This window comes from Kryptolebias marmoratus, linkage group LG8 (assembly GCF_001649575.2).
Source record: "Kryptolebias marmoratus isolate JLee-2015 linkage group LG8, ASM164957v2, whole genome shotgun sequence".
Lineage (NCBI taxonomy): Eukaryota > Metazoa > Chordata > Actinopteri > Cyprinodontiformes > Rivulidae > Kryptolebias > Kryptolebias marmoratus.
In genome coordinates this window covers 19,803,392-19,825,636 of record NC_051437.1, presented here as the reverse complement: position 1 = coordinate 19,825,636, position 22,245 = coordinate 19,803,392, and the positions used below count along the sequence as shown (strand labels likewise).

General features: G+C 39.6%; 1 protein-coding gene across 12 annotated transcripts in view; it reads right to left on the bottom strand.

The window, feature by feature from the left end:
- The window catches only part of kif1b (kinesin family member 1B), a 57,733-nt gene that overhangs the window by 5,755 nt on the left and 29,733 nt on the right, over nucleotides 1-22,245 (bottom strand). For 7 of the 12 annotated variants that reach the window (XM_025006210.2, XM_037976952.1, XM_037976953.1 and 4 more), the window contains 24 exons: nucleotides 21,843-21,922; nucleotides 20,829-20,904; nucleotides 19,649-19,728; nucleotides 19,166-19,272; nucleotides 18,926-19,009; nucleotides 18,534-18,714; nucleotides 18,333-18,405; nucleotides 11,229-11,334; nucleotides 10,199-10,347; nucleotides 9,224-9,402; nucleotides 8,780-8,917; nucleotides 7,596-7,847; nucleotides 5,652-5,770; nucleotides 5,286-5,371; nucleotides 4,873-5,002; nucleotides 4,384-4,537; nucleotides 3,898-3,988; nucleotides 3,692-3,810; nucleotides 3,516-3,571; nucleotides 2,267-2,375; nucleotides 1,977-2,043; nucleotides 1,753-1,837; nucleotides 1,436-1,541; nucleotides 87-201 (listed from right to left, as the gene is read on the bottom strand). In XM_025006210.2, the coding sequence (XP_024861978.1) occupies nucleotides 87-201; nucleotides 1,436-1,541; nucleotides 1,753-1,837; nucleotides 1,977-2,043; nucleotides 2,267-2,375; nucleotides 3,516-3,571; nucleotides 3,692-3,810; nucleotides 3,898-3,988; nucleotides 4,384-4,537; nucleotides 4,873-5,002; nucleotides 5,286-5,371; nucleotides 5,652-5,770; nucleotides 7,596-7,847; nucleotides 8,780-8,917; nucleotides 9,224-9,402; nucleotides 10,199-10,347; nucleotides 11,229-11,334; nucleotides 18,333-18,405; nucleotides 18,534-18,714; nucleotides 18,926-19,009; nucleotides 19,166-19,272; nucleotides 19,649-19,728; nucleotides 20,829-20,904; nucleotides 21,843-21,922 (2,742 nt within the window). Of the gene's footprint in view, nucleotides 1-86; nucleotides 202-1,435; nucleotides 1,542-1,752; nucleotides 1,838-1,976; nucleotides 2,044-2,266; nucleotides 2,376-3,515; nucleotides 3,572-3,691; nucleotides 3,811-3,897; nucleotides 3,989-4,383; nucleotides 4,538-4,872; nucleotides 5,003-5,285; nucleotides 5,372-5,651; nucleotides 5,771-7,595; nucleotides 7,848-8,779; nucleotides 8,918-9,223; nucleotides 9,403-10,198; nucleotides 10,348-11,228; nucleotides 11,335-13,701; nucleotides 16,216-18,332; nucleotides 18,406-18,533; nucleotides 18,715-18,925; nucleotides 19,010-19,165; nucleotides 19,273-19,648; nucleotides 19,729-20,828; nucleotides 20,905-21,842; nucleotides 21,923-22,245 lie in introns of those variants that run through there. The other 5 variants (XM_037976956.1, XM_025006219.2, XM_025006220.2 and 2 more) reach the window with 2 other exon arrangements.

The window sequence follows — 22,245 nt, the reverse complement described above, 5'->3', positions numbered from 1 at the left end:
AAAAAAGGAGACACAGGAAGTGAGCTGACATCCAGAGAGGTAAAATGCAAATGAGTAAAATGTAGCGAAGGAGAGCAGTGACAGACCTCCAGATATGCAGACAGGGTCATGAAGATCTTCTCTCCATAAGGAGTAACTCGGTTTAGCAGGAGCGAGTTGTGCAGGGAGCTGTCCCACACGGCTTCAAAGCGATAGAAAGTTCTGAAGAGGGAAACCAGAGGAAGACACGGCTCATTTACTTGAATGGGTTTAGTCTTGCGTCACACACACTACAGTTATGAGGCCAGCAGGGATACAGCGGGTTGGAATTTTGTGAAAATGTTTCAGAGTGGGTCTTTTTTTGTTAATAAAATCGTGAGCACAGCTCAGACAGATTGAGCAGGGAGAGCATCGTAGTGACTGAACTGTTATCGCTCTCTTATCGCTGTCACGGCAAGATGTGAGGAAACAACGAGGTGAGACCTTGACACAAAGACAACAAAATCTCTGTGCCCTTGGGCAAAAGAACAGATAAAAAATAAAGCTGACATGTACAATATTCTATTTGAAAATGATAATAATAATAAATATCATTTTAAAATAAAGAAAACTTAAAAAAAATGGTTTTATTTTTCCACCTAAAATGAATTAGAGAGCCTCTCATCAAGGTTACGATGTTCCTATCTTTGGCAGCAGGGGGTGCTGTTGCCCACCAGTCTGCCATGCTGATGGTCTTCGTTGTTTGAAAAACAACCCAGAGAAAAACATGTCATTTGTGCCACAGAAAAGCAACACATCACTGTGGTTGGAATCAGAGTCACAAACTCACAAAACATACATGAGAAATCTAAAAGGGGAGCTGCATTTGCATTTAGGATTGCCTTATCTTGACCATTAACATTTTACATGAGGTTTTTAGAAGCTAAATGTCAATAGAAACAAAGGCAGATCTTATGCAACATGCAGGGAAAGATAAAAAAACTGGGGAACTTATTTCTATGAATCTACAGATCTAAAAAGAAGCATAAAGGTCCTCCGGGGAAGGCCTTATGTTCTCTGATCACTGATACCTATCAATATCCTTATCAATAGAAAGCCTGAACACAATCATGAGTCCAGCCGCAGCAGGAGAAGAAGAGAGTGCACAGAATAAAAGAAAAGCACAAAGAGTCAGGCCACAGGAAAAAATGGAGCACAATATCAGCAGTAAAAATAAATAAATGAACATGCAATGATATTTGCCATCAGCAAATATAAAGGCAAGAAGACATGCACGTACAATATATGCTCTAAAAAGTTTCTAAACATCGTAAAAGACAGAAAAACAAAATTCAAGCCAAATGTCAGCAGCAAACCACAAACGTATAGATAAGCACCATGAAATGATGTGTTTAGACTGTTTTTGTTGAGAGTTAATCAAAGCCAGACTAGTTTTGTGAAGGTGGTTTTAGGCTACCTGTTGGTGTTGTGGGATGACTTGATGTTCTTGGCAGAAATTATGTTCAGGGACAGAACAGCGTCGGCTGCTCCGTCATCCACTTCAGGCTTGTTCCTGATGCGACCTGGAGGAACACATCAATGTGATTATAACAACTCTAATTTCCTCTGGTTGATTATGAAAACAACCCCCCCAAAAAAGCCTACTCTGTTAGTTTTCAGCCTTATTATCAGTGTCCAGCACTCAGACATGCTTCCTTACTCACAAACCTCTCTGGACAAGAGTGTTAGCAGCCAAACGTCTAAAATCAGCTGCAGTACAGTAAAATTACTCACCCACAACCAGTTCACGAACATCCTTCCAGTGGAGCTCGCTGCCCTTCTCGTGTATGAGAGTCACCGTGATCCTACGTTGGATCCCCTGCAGCAAAGTCAAGAAAATATTAAGTTCACAACCACAAAAAAGTATTATTTACTCTTTTAAAACTTCTGCATTCTTTTTATTCTGGCAAATGGTAAGTAAAGAGTTCTCTTTTTGGAAAAATGTAGTTGTCTGTTACCTGATGCAGAAGGTAGGTTCCATGACAGGGCAGTCCTGCACTGTGATCCACTATAGCTGGGATGTACCTGTGGAAGGAGCGAAGTCATACTGAATCCAGATATGTGAAATTATGATTTGCTATATGAGCGCTACTCCTGCAGAGTAGAGCTGTAAAGCTTTACTGGTTCAAACTTAAACATTTTTAAAAATGTTTATGAAGTTTATACAGACTATTATCACATACATAGGACCAAATAATAAGATGTTATTTGCCTGCGGATGTGAATAAATGCACAGACAGACACTTACTCTCCAGTTGGCTCCAGCTCGCTGATCTCAAACCAGACGAGCAGGTCGTACTTGCTGACACATTGGCCCAAGTTTGATTTGGTGATTGTGTTCAGCTTGGTGGCTGGAACTAAATCAATGAAAACACAAAACCTCAAATTAATTAAAAAAAAGTACCTGCATTTCAGAAAGGATGAACTACAATAAGAGTAAGAGACAGACTCCATGATTTCAGGGACTAAATGGCCAAAGATGTGTGGTATGAGCCTGGATACTGAGCTCCAACACATACAGATAAATCACATTAGTTATTTTAAATTAAACCGTTCCATGCAGAAAACAGAAGCTAAAAATAAAACTGTAGCTAAACGCAATAAACTCACAGATTACCCCATAACTGACAGCATCCTGCTGTCTGACATCACCAGGATTATGCTGCACTTGAATCGGGCTAATCTTTGATTCATTTTAATGTAGCTAAAAGGGAAAATTATTACTCTGCTATAATAGGAATGCAGCTAAATCCATGGAAGTTTTACCACCCTGAAGTCTGATTCAGACCTCTTTAGTTTAAGTCGTTTCATCATTTAACTTGACATTCCGCAAACGCAGTACATCTACTGTTTCTAAGCAACAGGGCAGGGTTGGACTGAGCCGACTGGACCTAAACGCACCTGCAGTGAGGTGCGACACATACTGCAGAGCTCCGGTGTACCCACAGTCACAGAGCACTACAAGAGCGAAGCGTTAATCTAATGCCTCTAATGGCTACCACCAAACACCAGTTGTACCAACCATGGTGCCTGGGCACCGTTAGCACGGGGTCGTTGAGCACTGAGAGGAACGGGAAGTGCGAGAGCTGGTCGGCCTCGTCCTCCAGACTGGCCACTGCAGTGGAGGCGAGGGCGTTGGCGTGCTCAGACAGCGTGTCCAGCACTTTGCCGTTCACGTAGCCGCTCACGAGGTAGCGGATCAACTCTATCTTACGGGTGTGGTCTGGGTGTGCGACGTTGTGTGAACGGCGGCAAAGATTGGAAGGGATGTGCGTGAAAAGAAAATGTGGAAGGAGAGGGAGGAGAGATTTGGGTAAGAGGATTATGGATCCCGAAGAAATGATTCAATAAGAGACAGGAAAAATCCAAAGAAAGCGAGGAATGAAAAGAGTGCAAGGACATGTCAGAAATGCTTAGATAAACTCAAAACAAACATAAAGTTATGGTGAAATGAGGACTATAATGATACTACAATTTAAATGATTTAAATTTCCTACCTGGTTTAGAGAGAGGCATGGGAATGGGATAGTATTTCCTTGAAGGTGTTGGAGGACTGTTAAGAGAAAAATAATTTGTTTATTTAAAAAAAACATCCACTGTGCAACAAATTGAAAGCAGTTAACAATTATTTTCCATCTGAAATATGATCCCTGCAGTGTTTAATCCAACCAACCTGATGAGGTCCTGGCCGTGAATATGCAGCGGGTGCTGCTGGTAGTGACCAAACACCTCAAACACAATGGGCTTGGTCTTGATGTACTCGATAAAAGACTCTGTGACTTCCACTGAAACCTGCACCCACAGTAACAAACAGCGCAATCAGCCTCAGATAAAGTACACATCATCTGCATGTGTTTTTTTGTGTATGTGTGTACCCACATTCTGGACGTGGTAAAAGCCCAAAGGAGCTCCTTTGCCCGTGTTTTTCAGAGGCTCGGTGGAAAAAGCCTCGTCGTGACGATGAAGGAAACTGAGGGGGAGAGAAAGGATAAAAGAGTGGGTGTTAAGTTAATCTACTGAACATGAAAACAAAGAAGCTGTCCTGTAGGATTTAGCCCAAATGAATGTTACTTTTTTCTGCTGGCCTAATTTAAAAACAAAGCTGCAATAGTTGTCTATTTGAGTTTAAATTTAATACTAGCCGAGTGTGTTTTCTTTCAGCAACATAAGTGCTATAAAGTAGGTTTTTTCTCATGTGGAATATCTGATATTAATTTTTTACAGTAACTAACAATTTCCCTAAGAAATACATGTAAATATTTCAACATATTTAAAAGTTCTGTAAAGATAAAAGGTTTTACTTAAGGCGGAGCAAACTGAACGGCTTTAACGTTAAAAAAATCCAAAGAAAAAATGCTGACTCACTTGAACTGACAGAAGATGTCGGCATACTCAGGCGGGATGCCGCTGGCCTGGAGGACAGTAACACGGAAGGTGAAGATGCTGCCCACCTCCAGCTGGCCTGCCAGCCCCTCCCCAAGGCTCAGCTTGGGGTCTGTGACGTTACCCAGTTTAAGGTCTGGAAACAACAACAGGCGAGCTCAGTGAGACTCACGAGGTGATTTATTAAAAGCGGCCAACAGCTGCACGTTTGCATGGGAATTCTTGACTCAAGATTTGTTTCTTTACTTTTTAAAGCCTGTGATTTGTGGAAAGGATTCTGTTGTTCGCTCATAATTTAGACTTTGAACAAATTCCTTCACAAAAACTGCAGCAATTTAATTTCCATGACAAAAAGAAATAAAGTCCTATTTTGCATTTAATAGGACCATCTGCCTAGTGTGCTTCCCACTGGCCTGATGGGTTGAAATTTACGGGCGAACTATTTAAGAGGTGAAAGTCTGGCAGCCGTACCCATGTCATTGATTCTGTTGAGCTCCTCGGAGGGCGTTATGACCTCTGAACTTTGACCCTGACCCTCCACGATGCGTAGCTCTTCCAGGGACAAGCCGGAGCGGGTCATGACATTGGAGGGAAAATCATTCTGATTGGAGGGATAAAAACAGCAAACATTAGCTTGTCGCTAGTTGAGAGAAATTGAATATCCAAAGATCAACCTGTGTTGAGGTGTTTTTGTGTCATGAAGTTATGATTTCTTAAGTCTAGAAACAATATCTGCAAAGTATACAAGACTCTGAAAAATAAAAGATACAAAACTCTGAGCTACAACCATCTGTCTGGCTGTTACAACTCAAAATAACACGCCCACAGTCTCACAAAACTGAAAAAGTGAGTTTCGAGCTCCTTTCATCTGACTTTGGGCTTACCTTTTTGAAGTACTCATTATCAAAAGAAATCTTGGCGGTTCCTGACTGTCTTACTCCTGACCCGTAGTCTGGAGCCTCCTCGTCAGCTACAAAGACACAAACCAAACCTCTGATCACAATCTGTCACAGACACAGCTGACTTAAAACTGCCACAGCACTTCAAACGCATCTAAGATTCACTGCTCGCCAGCAGATCTGTAGCTTCAGGACACCCCTTCCTCCTGCTGCCTCAACTGCTTTTAAAGCAGAAGTCTGAGTAAATTATCTGACTGAAACAGAAAAAAAAAAAAAAAGTCCTGCGGTGCTTAGAATATTTTTATCCGCTCTAGTATTCTTGCACATCAGAGAATCTCATTATTTACTCACCAGCTATAGCCTGGACCCCAACGCGCAGGAAACCTCGCACCTCGCCCTTCTCCGTTACTACGGCAACCCGGTGAACGAGAGGCACGGGGTACAGCAGGTTGCTCAGGTACACAAAAGCTCTGAGAGCAAAGGGGAGAAGCGAGAGATGAGAATCTCACGGCGGCGCAGCGGTCATCAACATCATAAAGATGTACGCAACTGCAGAGTTATCCGTTTTGTTTAATGCAGCCTACAGACAGTAGAGTATATACATCAAACAGAATGCAATGCAGTGATGTAAACATCTAACATGTCCACATTTGTTTAGTTCATATTAATAATGGCATACAGTAAATTTAGTGACACTTATGTGAAGGTGCAAGCAAACAATAATAATAATAAAACTGAGATAACATTAAAGCATCTTTAATGTTATCTGTAAGCACCAGCAGGTTAATTTTTTTTCACTGCATGATGGGGGGGGTGACAGATCCCCAGGATGTAGTCGTGAATTTTAGACAGTGTTCGTCACTCTCTGACATCTTGTTTTGTTCATTTGATTTGTTTTTAAAGCACCCTTCTCTCTTTCTGCCCCTCTAAATCTCTCCATCTCTGGGCTGAAACCCTTAAGGACAAGAGGGAGGAGAGAGATCAATCTGTAAAAAATCTCTGAAGTCACTGTGACGCAGGTATCTTAGCTACTGCGGGTTCCGTCTGGCTGGAAGCCTGCACCGATCTGTCATCTTATTCTGAGAGTAGAACACAGTGATTATTACTAATCTGCTGTGTTTACAGCACTGACACGGTGTGTTAAATGTTAGTTAAACCCTTCAAGTTCCAAGATATTTATCCTAAAATTTTTGTCTATAACAAATACAAAGTGAAATGAGAACCGATATAGAACTGTCTGACCATCTCTTTAAAAGAAATCAAAATAATTTTTTGAGAATAAGGTTAAAATAATACAGATCCTAAGACTGAGTTACAGATATTTAAACAAAAAAAAAATCTAATTTGAACGTTATTTTGCAAACAGATTCTTGAAGATGAATGTATGCATCTAAGAAATTATCTTAAGATTCCCTGAAATGGATTGTCAGGAATATTTGTCAGTAAAACTGAGTGGAATCACACTGATCAGAGGTATACTAAGGTCTTTTAATTGTAATTTTTTTTGTTTTGTTTTGATTGTTGTTGGCTTTAATTGCACCCATTAAAACCATCACAGGAAATGATTTGCAAGCCAACAAAACAACACATGTGCTCCCATGTGAAAGTTGAATAGGTTATCTGCATGTTATTTAATCTGAATGAGGATCTCAAACAAATCCACGTAGGTATGATCACATGACTGTCAGCGGCTAATGATGTAACATAAACCACAATACATTTCAAAAGCAATGTTAAAACACAAAAATTTGAACAAAACGCAAGGAAATAACACAAATCGAAAGGACACCAACGTTTAAAATCATAAAAAAAAGAAATTAAAATGACAAATACTTAGTCAGCTTGTACATAATAAATACACACACAGATGGGAGTTAATACAGTCAGCACATTGGTGATGGAGGAGGATGAGACATCTTACTGAAGGAGGTGGGCAGGAAAAAATGGTGGCTTTACAGTTCTCAGGAAGTGAGTTCAAATTACAAGTAGTTTAGAAAACAGAGCTCAGAACTATGACTAACCATTTTAAATCTGAAAGAGTCCAGTTTATTTCCGACTGCTCTGAATCCATGATCTGACTTTACACAGAAGAATCTTACAGATTATTAATGAATTATATGCTGATGGTATCTTCTTGTGTTTCTGAGCCTCTGGTTTGTTGGGTTTTAAATTAAATAAGTCATTATTACTAACATAAATTGTGGATTAAACCAAGCCAACACCAACTCTCCTGGCCCAGCCTCTGTGTGCAGAGGGACAAAGAAAAGAAAAACAAAGCCCCTGCCAGTCACCAACCTTCCCACCAGGATGAACCAGGGGGAGCGGTCGTAGAAGGGGTCCTGGCCGTCACTGAAGATGTCAGAGCCCTCCTCGGTGCCCGCGTCTGAGCTCGTGTCGTCCACAAACGCCTCGTCGTCGATTAGGTCGGACATCTCGCTCTGGCGCTCGTCCGCGAGCTCCGTGATCTCGGAGTCGGTGGTGGAGAAGGTGGGAGAGGGCGTGCGGTCGACCAGGTGCTCGTTAACGCAGCCTTGGAAGATGGGGGAGCTGAGGGGGGTGGCGGTTTGGGAACAGTGGCGAGAACCGAGGAGAAGTAACAGTGGAGTCATAGAAGAGTTAAAAACGAGCCACAGCAGCTCTGTGAGGCATCAATGTGACATTTCATTTTGGATGTTTTTATTTACAAATAAATCTGGAAGTTTCAAGACACTAATTATTAGTATTTTTTTATTAATCTACCAAAACTGACTGAATACTAATCAGAAGAAATGTGATACGTGTTCACATTTTTTCTGAAACTAACTACAATCATTTCAAAATGAGAGCTATTTAAAAAGCTTTTGCAGAGGCAGGATTCATTTCATAAAGAGCAGGTATTAAGGTGTCACAGCAGATTTTGAAAACCTGACCGTTTTAAACCAAAATGAAATACCACTTTAATGGATTACCATGTAAATCTGCTCATGTATGCTGCGTGAAAGAGGATAAAATACAAAACGCAGCACATTCCCACATTATTCAAACTCAGCATGACGTTAACAAGCTTCTGTGTGATTTACAGGGAAATATCAAAATGGGAATGGCAACCAAAAAAAAAGGACAATGTGATGCAAAATATACATAAAAGGAATGTAACATATGAGACAACTCAAAATGAGATGTAAAAAAACATACAAAGGAAAAATTAATAAAATCACTAATCAAACAAAATACACTGAAAGATTTACATGAGTGACAAAACATCAGCAGACATAAATGATAAAACATGATGACAGAAACATGTGAGTATCACTGATTCATGAACCTCAAATGACAAGAGATGACAGCAAAAAATAAAATGGAACAAAACAAAAAACATTCATGTGTTGTTTAATTTTGTCTCAAAAACTGATCGCGGTTCAAACGACCAACTCAACATCAACAAAAACTCTTCAGATTGTTTCAGACGTGTGATGCTGTGTGTGTTTTGCGTTACACACCTCCCAACGAGCTTAAACCAGTGGAAGCGGTCATAGAAGGGATCGTTTCCTGTCAGACTTCCCTCTCCATCATCCTGGTGAGTGGAGGCCATTTCTCCGGCGCGGTCGTACATCTCCCTCATCTGTTCCAGCCTCTGCCTGCAAATGTCCACAGAGAGCGCTCGGTATTAATGGGAGCAGGACGAGAACATGGGGCTCGTTTAACCGCTGGGGTGAAGAGATGTTGGAGAAATGATAAGACGGCACGCAGGAAAATAAACCACAAACAAATACTGCAGTTTGACGGTTTTTAAATGCTCGATTAAGCATTTTAAAAATTCTCTTCACTCTTTTGGAAGACATAGCTTTTTTTTTTAAATGCACCTGAAAGCAATCTTTAAAGCTGAAATACAACTTAACTAAACCCACAGATAGGTTGTGGAGGTGTATTGCTACGAGCATTACTTGAGTTTTTCAAGGGACCAGTAGTGCGTAGCTCCGTTCTTCAGGTCCTGGACCTCAACGGCCACCACGGTGCGAGGGAAAGGCCGGGGGTCACGCTCCTTCTCTGGCTCCGAGGGCAGAAGCTCAGGGGGCAGCGGAGAATACAGCGTGTCTGTCAGCAAGACAAACTGGAACTGGACCTGAGGGACAGGACAGGCGATCAATCATGTGGACTCTGGACATGGTGGAGAGTATAAATCACACTGGTTCCCTGATGGGAAGGGAAAATTACAGCAGATCAGTTTTTGATTTGTAAACAGCATGTTTGACAGTTGAATCAATGCTGTAGTCTAGATGATTTAAAAACAAATGACTTATGCACGGCCCAGGATGTGTACTAAAGAGATACACTTTTCACACACACTTCCTGCACATTCAGCTGACATTATATTGATGTGATAAGTTTCTGCATCAACTTACGTTCATATAAGCACAAGACCAACTGTGGGGAAGATTAAGCTTTCTAACTCACATAGTCAAACAGATAGAGAGTCCAACAACATCAACATATTTAAGAAAAAAAAAGTGCTTTGCTGTGGCTGCCAAAAGCCTTTGACCCAAAAAACATCAGCAGATGCTTTCAGTTTCCCTCGTGACGTGCTCTCTTCCCCTTGAAGACTTTTTGTGTTTCTGATTGGACAATTTGTCAACAGAATATAGAACGTATCATCCTGTGATACGATAAAACAGCCTTGAATCCGATCAAGAGGGTGATTCATTGGCAACAAACTAAAGAAGAAGGAAATAAACCACAATCACATGGACTCCTTTTTTTAAGATTTGGGGCAAACGCAAACTAAATAAGATGCTTCAAAGTACTTCTAACAGTGCCTTTTGTAAAACTCTGTTACTTGTAAATAAATAAATATGGTAGACCTTTACCATACAAGCTGGAAAACTTGACTTATCAAAATTAAAAGATGATAAATCACTTACTTTTTTCTTCAGCTCTACACTAATGGCATTGGCCTCCTTTAGGTAGACGGCGTTCCCCCACAGCTGGTCTCGCAGGGAGGTGAACTGATGGTACCTCCACTTTCTGAAGGCCCACTGAGCCAGCTCAAACTCATGCTGAGTCCACGGCACTGTGGAGAGACCGGAGACAAAGGTGACATTAATATAATAATCACAGCACAAATTAAAAACACATGCAAAGAAAATATTTGCAATACCCCCAAAAAGGACCTTACCAGAGGTTTTGGAATGCCTCCCGCCTCCACAGATCTATTCTACTTCAAAGCAGTGTTTGTAATATAGATAAATTACATATCTTATGGAATATCATTCCCTTTATTTTACATCTGTCTTTCCTGCACAAGCTGACTGCATTTTAGGGTCTGTGAGATGTTCAGTGATCTTCCAAATCACAGTTTATAAAAAAATCTGTTAGAAAAGTAGGAGCAGAAAAGCTGTTCCAGGTTTGTGCTTCTGAAAAATCGAAACTGTGAACTTTTTGATTTTTTTTTATCTTCAATATCTTCTCTGGACAAAATTCAAAGCAGCCAACATTTTGCCAACTGCAGTTTAACTCAACACCGAGCCACCTGGACACTTATGGATGAGTTCAAATGATTAACTAATAAATTTCCTTTAAAATGAAACAATGAGATGAAGATGTTAACAACTAGAGGTTTATGGGCTCTTTAAGAATGGTTCTTAAAAATTTAAGTAAACTGTTAGATTAGTAATATGTTTCATTTAAAATGAATTAGAAGATGTGTTCATGAACAAGTTTGACTTTATGCTTTAATGGATAATTAGTAGAACACTATTGTTACATTTTATTTTACAAATATATTATTATGCAAAATAAATAAAAGTGTATACGCACATCCCAGTAATTTAGGCTCTGGAGACAAAATGTGGACAAAAGTTCATTTATACAAACTAAATGTGTGGCTTGCATAAAGGCTGTACTGCAAAGAAAATTTTCTTCAGGACTTAAAAACCCAACCTTCATACACACCTTCCTCCTCCTCTTCCTCCTCCAGCTCTTCCTCATCGGGTGTCTCTGCTACCAGAGAGCGAGTCTCCACCTGTTTCTGAAGTTCCTGCAGTTTGCTCTCGTAAACCTGGACACCAACACACAGGAGAACACGGACAGCTGTCCATCAGCTGCAACGACAGGTGAGCTCACACTTCCACCCGAACACACCTCACAGCTGCAGTCAGGACCACCATCCTTTACTTCAGACATGAAACACGTTGCTGGATGTGAAAATGATGTAAAACAGGATGGATGTGGATTTCAGATGATGCATAATGTAAAAAGTAAACGAAATAAGAGTTTATAACTGCGTTTTGTCTCATTTTGCTCTGTTATCCTCATATAAAAGCTGCCAGATTCCTTTAATGTGTTGTGTGCAAAATGCTAACATTTCAGAAATTGCACGACTTAAATGTTTAATCTTAATGCATAACTGATGAGCATAAATAATCCAAGAAATGAAACACAAAGAGACTTCTCTGACTAAAAGTGAAGTATATAACTCAGTGACCGGTGCAATGAATGGAGTGTTCACTCTCTGATCCACTGAAATGGCTGCAGAGGAGGAAGAAAGGTGCTGGTGGAAGCTGAGTCAAATGTAATCCAATGAGGGGCGCCATCATCAGCAGCATCAGAGAAGGACACACTGTGGTCCCAATGACCTCATCCTGTTTGTTCACAGTCTTCTGGGAAAACAATGCAGCCTTTTCATTTGTGGCTGACCTTCTCCCTGCTGCAGTTCTACCAACAACCCCAAGTCTGTGTTTCTCTGGAAAAATACTTCATGTGTAACGCTGATATAACTATCATATAGTAATAGAACAAGTGAGAAGTTGCTTCACATGACTTAAAAAGACAGTATCTGAAAGTATTTCTTTCTATCATGCCTATCATTGTGTGTTATGTGCTCATAAATGCAACTTTAATCTTTATTTCAAGGTACAAGCATGTGTGTAACGTATTAACAGGTTGTACTAATAAAAATAAAGTAGAATGAAGTTTGTGGTAGAGCTATAAATACAGTATTTTCACTTTGGGTGTTACAACATCTTAAATCCTGGCCCAAGAGGATTTCACTCATCTCAGATTCTCTCCCTGCAGCAACAAAATAAACACCACAGATTTAGTACAAATAACTGCACATGAAGCAGGTCATTTTATTTTCAGTCATGTTTTTGAAAGTAAACCTCCAGCAACACTTAGATGTGCTTTATCTTCTCTTCTGTCCTTTAAATGTGTAAAATAATACTCTTTCAAACACGTTTGGACAAAATGCTTGATAAAGAAGCAGCACAACTTTGTACACAAAAAAAAAAAAAAACTAAATGAAACACGTTGTTGGTTCAAAAAGCAGACATACAACACTTAGACAATGATTTAAAACCCGATAGTTATATGGATTTGTCAAAAAGAACACTTTACGGTACAAAAGTTCATTTGATGTTGTATACTTTCCAGCTTACCTGTTTGCAAAAGCTACATCACATTTGTTAAAGGAGCGATTATTCAGGCTGAGGAAATGTAAGCTCTTGCATGCAAAGATAGTCAAAGTGGCATAGTAAGGCAGAATATATAAGGTATAAAACTACATATTTTTATCACTCCATTAACATTGTGATAGTTTTGAGGTCTCCCATGTGGTTGAATTTTCTGAAGGACATCTGTTAAGTAGTAGTAGTTGATGGGATTTTTAAAGCTACAACTGCAGCAAAAAAAAAAAAAAAAAAAAAATAAGCATTTGATTCTGAATAATTAGGCTTATCCTGTTTTGACTATCATATAAAATATAAGATCTCATTTTAAAAATGATAAATAAAACAAAAAGACTGACAGGCTTGTTTGCTGCTGAATCAAAAACCTCAACTAAAGCACACAACTACACAGAGAGCTGAGTTTATGCACAACAACTCAAATATTTTTAAGTTGAATGACTGTACCGAGTTAATACAATGCAGTTCTTTAAATTTCCTTTGATATGGACATTTCTCCTGAATAACAATTATGCAAACATTTCAAGTCTTTTTCTTTTTTCCAACATTTTTTTTACAGCCACACTTTGGAAACCATGACAACACTCAGTGGGAATCCATTAGACACACAGTGAGCTCTGTGCTTATTTGATGAACCACAAAACTAACATTTTTTCTTTTTTAAACTGGATGAAATCAAAATTACTGGTCAGCCTATTTTGTTAATTTGATTAGAAAAATAAAAGAAAATCTTGTGAGAAGTCTGGATTTTCCAGGAAAATGTTCATGGAGTTAGTTTTTTTTAAATATAAAAAATCTGTGCCTTTGCATTTTTTTGTCTGTAGTGGTTTACAGAATCAAAGACAACTTACTGTCAATAAAAATGTCATTGTGAGTGGGGTTTAAAAACTTTTTAGGTAACAAGTGCAGTGTTATGGTCACCATTAGTGTGCTCCCTGGCTTATTATTCAGCTTACCCATGATTCAAGGAAGTGCAAAATGCTGTAATACATGTAGTGGCAGTTACAGATTTAAACTTAATACATAAAAATGAAGGAACAAAAAAGTAACAAATCAAGTTACCTTAAACAGTTTCAGTAAATCAGTATGGGATTACAAAAAATAAGGTAAATTTTGGTGTTCTGATTTTTCTCTGCACACAGCTGAAGCCCTGCTCACACAATGAATTAAAAGAAAGGAAAAGAAAATACTGAAAGTCATTAAAGTGAGTGCATTAAAAGGCACTTTTTAATAAGTCTTAGAGTTACCCCTATTTCAGTCTCAGTTTAAAAAGGCATAGTTAATTGCTGCATCAAGTTACTTCCAATGCAGGTTTAATAATAATAATAACATCTTTTGATTGCTAATTAAGGCCAATGATGATTTATGAATGATGTTTTATGAGGTACAACAAAAACATTGCAACAAGTATATGTTGTCTCGACCTAACATTCAGTCAAAGGTAAACAGAAAAATAAATATGAGCTGTTTTCTGTTCCTCATTTGGGCAACAACATGTCATAGTGTAGTGGCTTGAAATATTCAGCAATAATCAGTCACTCAATACTAAAATGGTAAAAATGTAAACTTAAAAAAATTCAACCATGAGCAGAATTTTGGCAAATCAAAGCATGATTCATGAATTGTCGCACATGCTGATAAACAAACAGGCGTGGGCCGCGTGGCGTTTCTCTCCCGCAAAATTAGCACCCTTCCTCCCGTACGATCTGTTGGCTTTAAATCTTTGTGACGACCCTCCAAATGCTACTGATGACAAAACACACACAATGTAGCAAAAACTGATAAAAATGAGGAATATTATGGTGGTGATGTGAAAATGTACGTACAATTGGATCAACCAGTAACACACAGATCGAGTGCATAGTCACAGTCAGTTTTGCTGTTGTGATCTGTAATGTGTTTGTCAAGTTAAAAAGTGTTTGAAACTAGTTCTTCAATCCCACAAATCAAACTGGCGTCTCTCTGCTGGCTTTTAGATTAGGAGCGGACATTTGCCTGCGCATTCGTGGAGGAGGCTGAAAGTTGACTTGAGGGTTAGGATGGTCAGTGTGATGGTACTGCTGGAAGCCACTGAAGCCGCCTTCTGTGTACATCATGTTATTGTAGTGGCATGGCTGATGTGGGTTGTGAGGCGGTGGGAGCGCCGGCTGGTTCAAGTGGTGGTGGCGGGGCTGGTAGAAGGCTTGTGAGTGCCTCCTGTTTTCGGACTGCTGCAGTAACACCATGGAGCCGGATGGCTGCTGCCGGTGATTAAAAGAGTTGCTGCGGCCTCGTTCCTGGGGCTGCTGGTGTTGATTGTTTCTATAGTTATGTCTGTGACCCTGGTTCATGCCTTGCTCCAAGTCTTTACTTCTGCACTGAGCTGTTGGGCTTGGCAGAGGAGGAGTGATGTGGACAACCGAAGCAGCCATCTTGTCTCTAGGCTGTGCTACTTCTTCCGGCTGGCTTTCTCCTTCTTCCTCCGGCACAGATTCTTTGGGCACCTTTAGCTCTATGACTTGTTGATCGGTAATTATGATATGAGTACCTGGACTCCATGAGTTGCGGTGCTTGGGGTTACTTTTAAAAGGAAAGCGCAGTTTACGGTCTTCTGGGGGTATAAAGCGGTGGGGTCCAGTTTGCCGGCGAAGCTGCTTGGAGATCTCTTGTTGCTGGAGACTCTTCAGGCGTACCTGCTCCTGGCGCATCCAGCGCATGTGGCCTCGCTTTAAGGTGGAGTCATCTCCAGTACATTGGCCTGATTGTGAATCCACATCCTCTTGGTCAGCTTTTTCAGGCACAGGAGGTTTTAGTTCCAGAGGGCTAGGAGTTCTGGTTGCGCTAGGAGCATCCACGCTGGGGGGCTTTTCTTGGCCCTCTGGGGTGATGAGCGGGAGGACCTTTTCCATTTTCACCATCTTGTTCCTGAGCACACGAATCTCCTCATCCTTCATGTTATTCTGTTTCTTCACCTCCTGCAGGATGTCTTCAAGTTTATCAATATGGACTTTTAGATCATCCATAACTGCCCCTCCAGGTCGAGTCCCGTTTGTGATAACATCCTCAATGCGCTCATCACCGACTCCAACGGTGTCCCAAACATCCCGAGCCACCGTCCTCCATGAGTCCCGCTCATTGGGGTCCTTCTTGCCATAGCTTGCACAAAGTTCCTTCATCTTCACAATAGCCAGTGCCTCGATTTCCTGCCTTGTGTGGCGGAAATCATTGAGCGCTACTTCGTAACAGATCTCTTTAACTGCCTGGATCTTCAGGTCAGAGATGGTCACCCACTTGGAGTCCTTGGTGATGCGGCGCCGCTGGGGGATCTGGTACATTTTTACCGGCTCTCTTCTTTTCCCACTGCTGGGTAAGCCACACTTTTTCACTATGGTCTGCAGCTTGCTGGGAGGTAGCTTTTCCCTCAGAGAAGTGATCAGTCTCCAGCTCTCCTCACAAGACCTCTTATCAGAGTCATCCCCACTATCAGAGTCTCCATCCTTAAGAAAACAACACAGGACACAAACCAAATGGTTCCCAAAAAAAGAAGAAATTACAATGGGAAATCAGGGCGAGGATGAAAAGATGGTTTAAACATAAAGAGAATGAATAAAAAAGTATGAATATGCAACACGGGAACTTAAATCATGAATTAAGAAGAAGTCCAATCGGGACATGGCAATCTTTTCCAAGAATTTCGTACTTTTTGGATTTTGGATTTTTCCCAAAGAGGACTGACTTTTTTATTAATGTATTTTGCATACATCAGTACTGTATAAGATGTATGGCACCATGCAATATTTAAAGAAATACAACTTACGACAAAGACAAAAATAAAAAAATAAAAAAATGAACAGTGGCTTCATTGACTTTCTTTTCAGGTTCATTTTCACATATTTTTTTTAGTAAAATGGACTTATGGATATGAATGTATGTTAATTAAAACATTAACAACAAAAAAAATAATTTATTATTTTTACATTTTTACATTGTACTGAATATATAGTTTAGATAATTTAGTTCCCAATGTTGCATATTGAAAAGTAAAAGTAAAGCATGTCTAATATGATTAGAAAGAAATCAATAGAGGATAGTTGCTGATTGGAGAACCTTTGTAATGTTTTATAATATTCCTCTTCTTAATTGAAAGTTTTTTTATTAGAAAGCTGGATCCCAAACATGCTGCAGTGGCATGCGTGTAGATGGACTTTGGAGCTTTCCCCCCATTTTAGTCCAGAAGTGGCTTTTAGTATTAGCAGTGAGTTAGAAGACAGTGTTCTTGCAGTTGATCAGAAAGCCAGTAGAGAGAACGAACAGAAGTGGGGTTAAGAGTTAATTTACTACAAAAAGAAGTTGTTAGTTGGAAAAAAAAAATGCAGTTTCTCATTTTTGTAGACAATGAACATTACAGATCACAACCAGTTGGTACAGTTGTCTTGTGAATCAGACACCGTTCGTGGCCAGAATTGTTAAGTTATGTTCTCTGGGAATGTGTGAAACTTATGCATGTAGTTCTGCATGTAAAACCACCAGAATATAAAAAGGTATTTGTATCATTGATTCAATTGTGAGCAGTGATAACTTTGTTGTGGAACCGTGCCTTCAGTGTGCTTACATAAATGACAAAGAGGAGAGGTAGCCGAAGAAGTCAATGAGAAACCACATTGTCACTATCTGTCAAAAACTACAGCAGGAAATTTAGTTATCACAATGCATTGGATGTGTCAGCAACTGCATTGAAGAGTTGAAACTCAGGACAAAAATCAGAGCAAGAAAACTAGAGTAGAAGTCTAATCAAAGTAAAACAACAGCCACTTCAGAGTTGACCAACTCAACAGCAAACACTGAAACTTAGTCCAGAACCAGCATTGAATAAGTTAAGAAAACATGCTAATAACATGAACCATGCAAAAGCAGCACCTTTATTAAAAAAAGCAGTGAGCTGTGGTTGATTACTGACCAAGTCTGAATCAGTTTCAAATAATTTAGATCTTAATGTCAGGTCAAATTTGGCTTTAAGCTGCTGTTTTGCAAGATTCAGATCCACTATAGGAAATGCAAGAAAAGGGAAAACAAGAATTTGGAAAGGGGAAAGCTTAACCATCTAAGTATCAAACTGCTAGAGAAAATCTGTTAAACTCAAGAGAAAGGCAAGTAAAAGCTCATCTGTCTCAAACCAGAAAACTTCCATGCAAGAATAGACATGCACTTAAAGTAAAAAAATGTGTTTCGCACACAAATCTCAAACGTCAGAGCTCAAAGTGAGAATTAGTACTATTCAGTTTTAAAATGTAACATTTTAAACCATCAACTTAAAAGCAAACAAAAGCTTTCCAAATATAACAGACTATGGTTTGACTTTGAATTCTACTAATATTTTTAAAAAAGTACATTTCAATTGAAATCACACACAAATAGCAAACTAGCTGGATCACTCCAGAGGCTGCTTCTAACTGGGACACATTAAGCTTGAAATAATAATAAGACATTATTATTTCTTAAACCCACTCTGCACAAAGCTGACTCAAACATCTATAATGATTACAACTGAAAACAGGCTGAAATCATTTAAAGTCACAAAGTGGGTGCCATTATTTCCAAGCTTAACTGAACTCACCAGTCGCTGTTGTTCCAGAAGCTGGTCTGCTTCTTCCTTCTCTTTTTTATACAAGATTTCCATCTCAGTGAGCCTACAGGAGTGTGTGAAATACATTGTGATAAACATTAAACATTTGTTTGACACCTTTCGTATCTGCTGAAACAACACAATTACCAAAAAAAAAATAAAACATTTCTAAAACAAGGACAGCTTGAATACCTCTTCTCCATTTCCTGTTTCATGTCAATGCCCTGTTTCTCCAGCAGCTCTCTCTGAGCAAACGTCCAGTCCACAGGCTCCACGGGAGTTTCAGCGGATGGAGTTTTCTCTCTTTCGGCTCGGGCCTGCTCTGGGTGGTTGAACCTGAACACATGGTTCTTCCCCATAATAATACGGTTGCCTGAACAAAGGAGGAGCACACATGTGGCAGGAGAAGGCAGGGAATTAGTAAAGGCATTTCTCCTTAAGGACTGAAATAACAGTGAGAGACTTCCATCTTACAAACCATGTTGTCCAGCCATAACTTATAAAGTCCAAAATAAATCCCACCTCCAGAGATTATACAAATATTTAGATTTTGTATATAACAAAAACAGAAACTCAATTTGTACCTGAACGGAGCTGAATCGCATCATCAACACGTTTGCCGTTGACGTAGGTTTCTGATCCCTCACACGGCACCAGCATGACAATAACTTCAGAAAAACAAACACAAAGAAGTAGTTAATTATTAGTTAAATAAAAATAAGTATACATCTTCTGGACCGTAGGCTGGGATTCCTGTCCTGTGTGGTGTGATTTTCAACTAAAATAAAAATGTGAGCAGATAAACTGATGAAATTAGGTCTCACCATCTCCGTTGGCATTCCTCTCGCTGCGGAAGATGCAGTGCTCTTCCTTGATGTGAGCTCCACTTAAAACAATGTCCTGCCTTCTCTCAGCATCAGCCTGGCCCACTCTGAAATAATCGGATGCCATTTTAACATTTCTGCTCTTTAATCCATTGACAACAATTTTAGCAAAAAAGGTCTGTGGTAGAAATAAAATGGGACCTTTGGACTATTACTTTTGAAAAGGCTGCAAAAACGTTCAATACTTTCATCAGTTACTGTCCTCATGGGGTGCAAATGTAACATAATACTTAGAATAGTCTTTAGAAAAAATGAACAATGAGAGGAAGAAGTAATCTTAGACTTGAAAAAAATGCAATGGGGCAAACTTTAGGTTTCTGTCCTCTAAATTTCCTCCCTTTTTGCATAAAAAGAAAAACTGAAACCCACACTCTTCCACATCTCTTGCAGCATGTCAGTTTTCTCATCCAGATATTTGTTTACCTTGTAATCCCATCTTTGATGTAGTAGAGCAGACACTCCGACATGAGAGGATCCTCGTTCAGGTTGACCAAATGTGGAGTCTGCAAATGAACAGAGAAGGTAAACGGTTCACCCTAAAAACACTCTTACATCACTACGAAACTGTGTGGAAATATCAGCACTAAAAATGAAACACATCAAACACAAATGCTCCTTTGTCAGTGACATAATGTCAACTCTAAGTTATGAGCAACTACCATTAACTCTATATGCTACGACTCCAAACCAACCTTTTTTGGGGAAAACACCCCATTAAAGTCTGTATAGAGATCACAAGGCTTCTCTCTGAAATGCTAACCCACGGAGGGGAAGAGATGAAGGAAAGAAAGGAAACAATGATGGATGTAAGATTTAAAAAAAAAAAAGCAGAACAAGACAGTTAGCAAAAGATGAAGATCATGTTTTAAAGCATCTCTAAACAGAGAAATAGTTGAAATGGGAACTTCCAAAAGTGAAGCTTTTAGTGTTTTAAAGTTCTCAAATCTGTTTCTGTTTAAATGGTGATTTTGCTAACAGGCACTTCTATGCTGTTGCCACTTGCCACACAATGCTGCTGCTACTTGGGAGGGAGATATGGAGAGTGAAGAGAAAGCATCACTTCCTGTAATCTAATCAGTCTAATGCAGCAGGGATCTTGGCAGCTATGGGAAAGGTTTGAATCATCTACTTAGACCAAAGCATTAGATTCCCATGAAAACCTAGTTTAAATGACTCAACTTTAATTAAATAAAAATGGTTCAGATGCCCGTAAATTAAAGATAAAAATAAACATTTTTTGATGCTAAACTACATCTAAACACTTTACTGTCAACTATGGGGCTAAGTGTAGTGCAGGGAAGTTGCTTTGTCTAGCCATTCAATTAAACAAACCTTCTTGGCAGAAAAACAATCAAATTGCTCATCAAGTGGCCCGTCGTGGCTAAGCTGAGTAGGTGAAATTTAAAGCAGAGTAAAAAGAACATAAAATGATAAAGTGAGGACAAAAACCTGACAGTACAGAGAGGGCCATCGTTGGAAAAAAGATGACATGGAAAACAGAAGTAATGGAGGATGGGTAAGTATCCCCACCCACAGGAAATTCGACAATCATGCCTTCATCAGTGTACACATTCGTGCGTTGACCTTTTCCATTCCATTCTACCTTTTTAGGAGAGAACACGCCCAAAGTGCCTCCATCTTCACGGATTGCCACACCCATCTCTGCCAGTAAGGCCTCTCTGTAATAAGCAATACACATGTACACTCAGGATCATTACACAGCACGTTGTGCATTTTCTCTTGACCAGATTCTTTGCAGCAGAAGGATTTATTCATTTTTAAAAGAAGCATCTTTGTAGAAAGGCAGACGAGGATGAGAACGAATGGCTGCAACATTAGAGTAAGAGGTCTGTGGTATGACTCAGAAAACAGACGTCTGAACCATCACTTGTCTGATGTCTGCCGCCACAGATGAGTGAATCAAGAAGGACAAAAGGTGGGAGAGGGGGTGTTTGTGCAGCAGTGTGTGACAATGAAAACAAGGGAAATGGACAGAATTGGTACAGATTAAAAAAAGAGACAGTCGAAACAAAGAACAGAGACATATCACTGAAGGGTTTTAAATTAACACATTATAGCCTTTAGGAACTAGCTGTCCGATAATATTGGGAATAAAACATAATAGTCGTTTTTGAATGACACCGGAAGGCAAAGAGAAAAGTCAACAAAGAGGGAAGGGAGACACGTCATTTACAAACAGCTTTCAGAACATGTTATCTTGTAGTCTCTCCAGGGAAACACTGAGAGCACTGCATTGACTGTACAAATATAAAGCATCTCAAATAGCTGGGTAACAATGACAGCAAAAGAGAGCTAAAAAGGAAATTGACAATGCCAGTTTCAGCCACACAGCTGGCCAATCACAGCATGAGGTGGGTGTGAACCATGGGTCGTCTGTTTTGGCAAGTTAAAGACAATAGATGATACACTCACTCCCTTTTGACGTCACAAAGATGTGGGGGGGAATTTTCCAAAGCTAACAGACCATCTGACATGCGGACCAGACAGACTATAAATCCCAATTAAGCCTGATGAGGTGGATGCACATGTAGGACACACATTTCCCCACTTGGGAGATACGGATGGAAATGAGCGGATCCTGTCTGATTATACTGACCTCTCCATTCGGATCGCCTCAGTCTTCCGTAGCTTTTCCTCCCAGGTTTCATTGAGCTCCGCGATGATCTTTTCTGACTCCTGAAAACAAGAGGCGAACAGAGAACTGTTAGCAGAGGAAGCTAAACGTTTACTTCAGTAAAAACAGGGGTTTTTTTCCCCCTGGGTTTATTTTTCTATGCAAATGTCAAGCGTGATATTTTTATTTCAGCTGAGATTATTTTTTCTTTATGAAGAAAAAAAGAGGGTCCAACTTTACAAAAACAGGAACACAATAATACAAAATTACATGCAGTAATCATACAACAACTTTATTAATGTTGCTTAAAGCTTTTGTAAGCAACCAAGAAAGTTACACTTTTTTAAAGCAGGGAGAGTTTAGTATATTTTTGATCTCAATATTA